The sequence below is a fragment of the Phyllopteryx taeniolatus genome, chromosome 4, assembly GCF_024500385.1.
Source record: "Phyllopteryx taeniolatus isolate TA_2022b chromosome 4, UOR_Ptae_1.2, whole genome shotgun sequence".
NCBI classification, from domain to species: Eukaryota; Metazoa; Chordata; class Actinopteri; order Syngnathiformes; family Syngnathidae; genus Phyllopteryx; species Phyllopteryx taeniolatus.
In genome coordinates, this window is record NC_084505.1 from 11317584 (window position 1) to 11319031 (window position 1448).

Sequence of the window (1448 nt, forward strand, 5' to 3'; positions counted from 1 at the left end):
CCCACAGTAAGGGATCACCTGCAAAGGGTCCAGTCCATTTGGAAGGACGTCAGGGCGGCCTTAACCCGGTCCGCTGAGAGAAATAAACGGCTCGCGGATCTTCGTCGCTCCTCTATGAATGAGTACAAGGTGGGTCAGACGGTTTGGCTTTCCTTCCGTGACCTCCCACTCCAGACTGAATCCCGTAAACTCACTCCGCGCTTTATTGGCCCCTTCCCGATCACTGAACTCATCAATCCCACGTCAGTTCAACTAAAACTTCCACAAGCGCTTAAGATTCATCCGACGTTCCATCTGTCACTACTCAAGCCTGTCTCCACTTGTGCTCTTAGCCCTTCGGCCGTGCCCTCCCCCCAAACCCCCCGCGTTATTGACAACCCTCCGGCCTGCACAGTTTCGCGCATCCTTGATGTGAGGCCCAGGGGCAGGGATTACCAGTTCCTTGTGGACTGGGAGGGTTATGGTCCGGAGGAACGCTCCTGGAACTCCTGCAAACTTATTCTCAATGACTCCCTGATTAGGGACTTTTACGCAGCTCACATTGGGCAGGATGTCAGGAGGCCTCTGTTGAGAGGGGTTACTGTCATGAGCTGTGCCCTGCAGTTCCCTTGTCGACGCTTGGGTGGCGCTTTGCGCCCCTCTCGCTCTCTCTCCCCCTCTCTCTTCCCAGTAATCAGCACCACCTCGGCCGCGCACCTGTTGTCAATCAGCCTTCATCATCACCTGCATTTAAGCCTGCCAGATCCAAGCCTCCACTGCCGAAGTATTAACGTTCACCCGTGGTACACGTAAGCTCCGCCCGTCCTCGCAATATTTAATGTTCTTCCTTGTCCTCAGTGCTCCTTCTGTGTTCCCTGCCTTGCTGACCTCTTCCACCAAGCCATCCACCTGCTCACGCCACCGTCTGCTGCATGCACCCTGTCTCGATGACCTGCCAGCACGCCTCAAGGATCCACCTCCAAATCTCTTCTCAATAAACGGTTCTCCACCAACCTTTTCAGCCTCCGCCTGCTTCTGGGTCCAGTTAAAACGAACACCATCGTATCTTGACACTGTCATCACAAAGTACACAGCAAGGTTTGTTGAGAAATAAAGTTAAGTCAAATTGAGTTTGAAATACAACTTTCAAACAATTCAGTGCAATATATTCAATTAATCACAATCTCAGTTGTTGTTCATTTAACTTTTATAATACTTTTGAATACTTTTTTTAGTGTTATGATTTATGGGGGGAAAAAATTGTGAAAGAACATTTTATTACCACCCCAATATACAGTAAGTTGCGACTGGAGAAGGATTGTATGACTTGACTTGTGACTTGCTAAAACCAAATAATGACCTGACTCAACTTGCTTGAAATTTCGTGAGCGACTCAACTTAACATGCTTGATTTTTCCCACAATGACCTGGGACTTGCTTGACACTTGAAGGTTATGACTTGAGACTTG

The 1448-nt window shown here is 49.1% G+C and overlaps 1 protein-coding gene across 1 annotated transcript; it reads left to right on the forward strand.

The window, feature by feature from the left end:
* Positions 1–1059, forward strand: LOC133477511 (uncharacterized). The gene is made up of 2 exons (XM_061772328.1): positions 1–763; positions 838–1059. Exons 1-2 carry the CDS (start codon positions 115–117, stop codon positions 864–866), a joined length of 678 nt encoding a protein of 225 aa, XP_061628312.1. The 5' UTR covers positions 1–114; the 3' UTR covers positions 867–1059.
* The last annotated feature ends 389 nt before the right edge of the window (positions 1060–1448 follow it).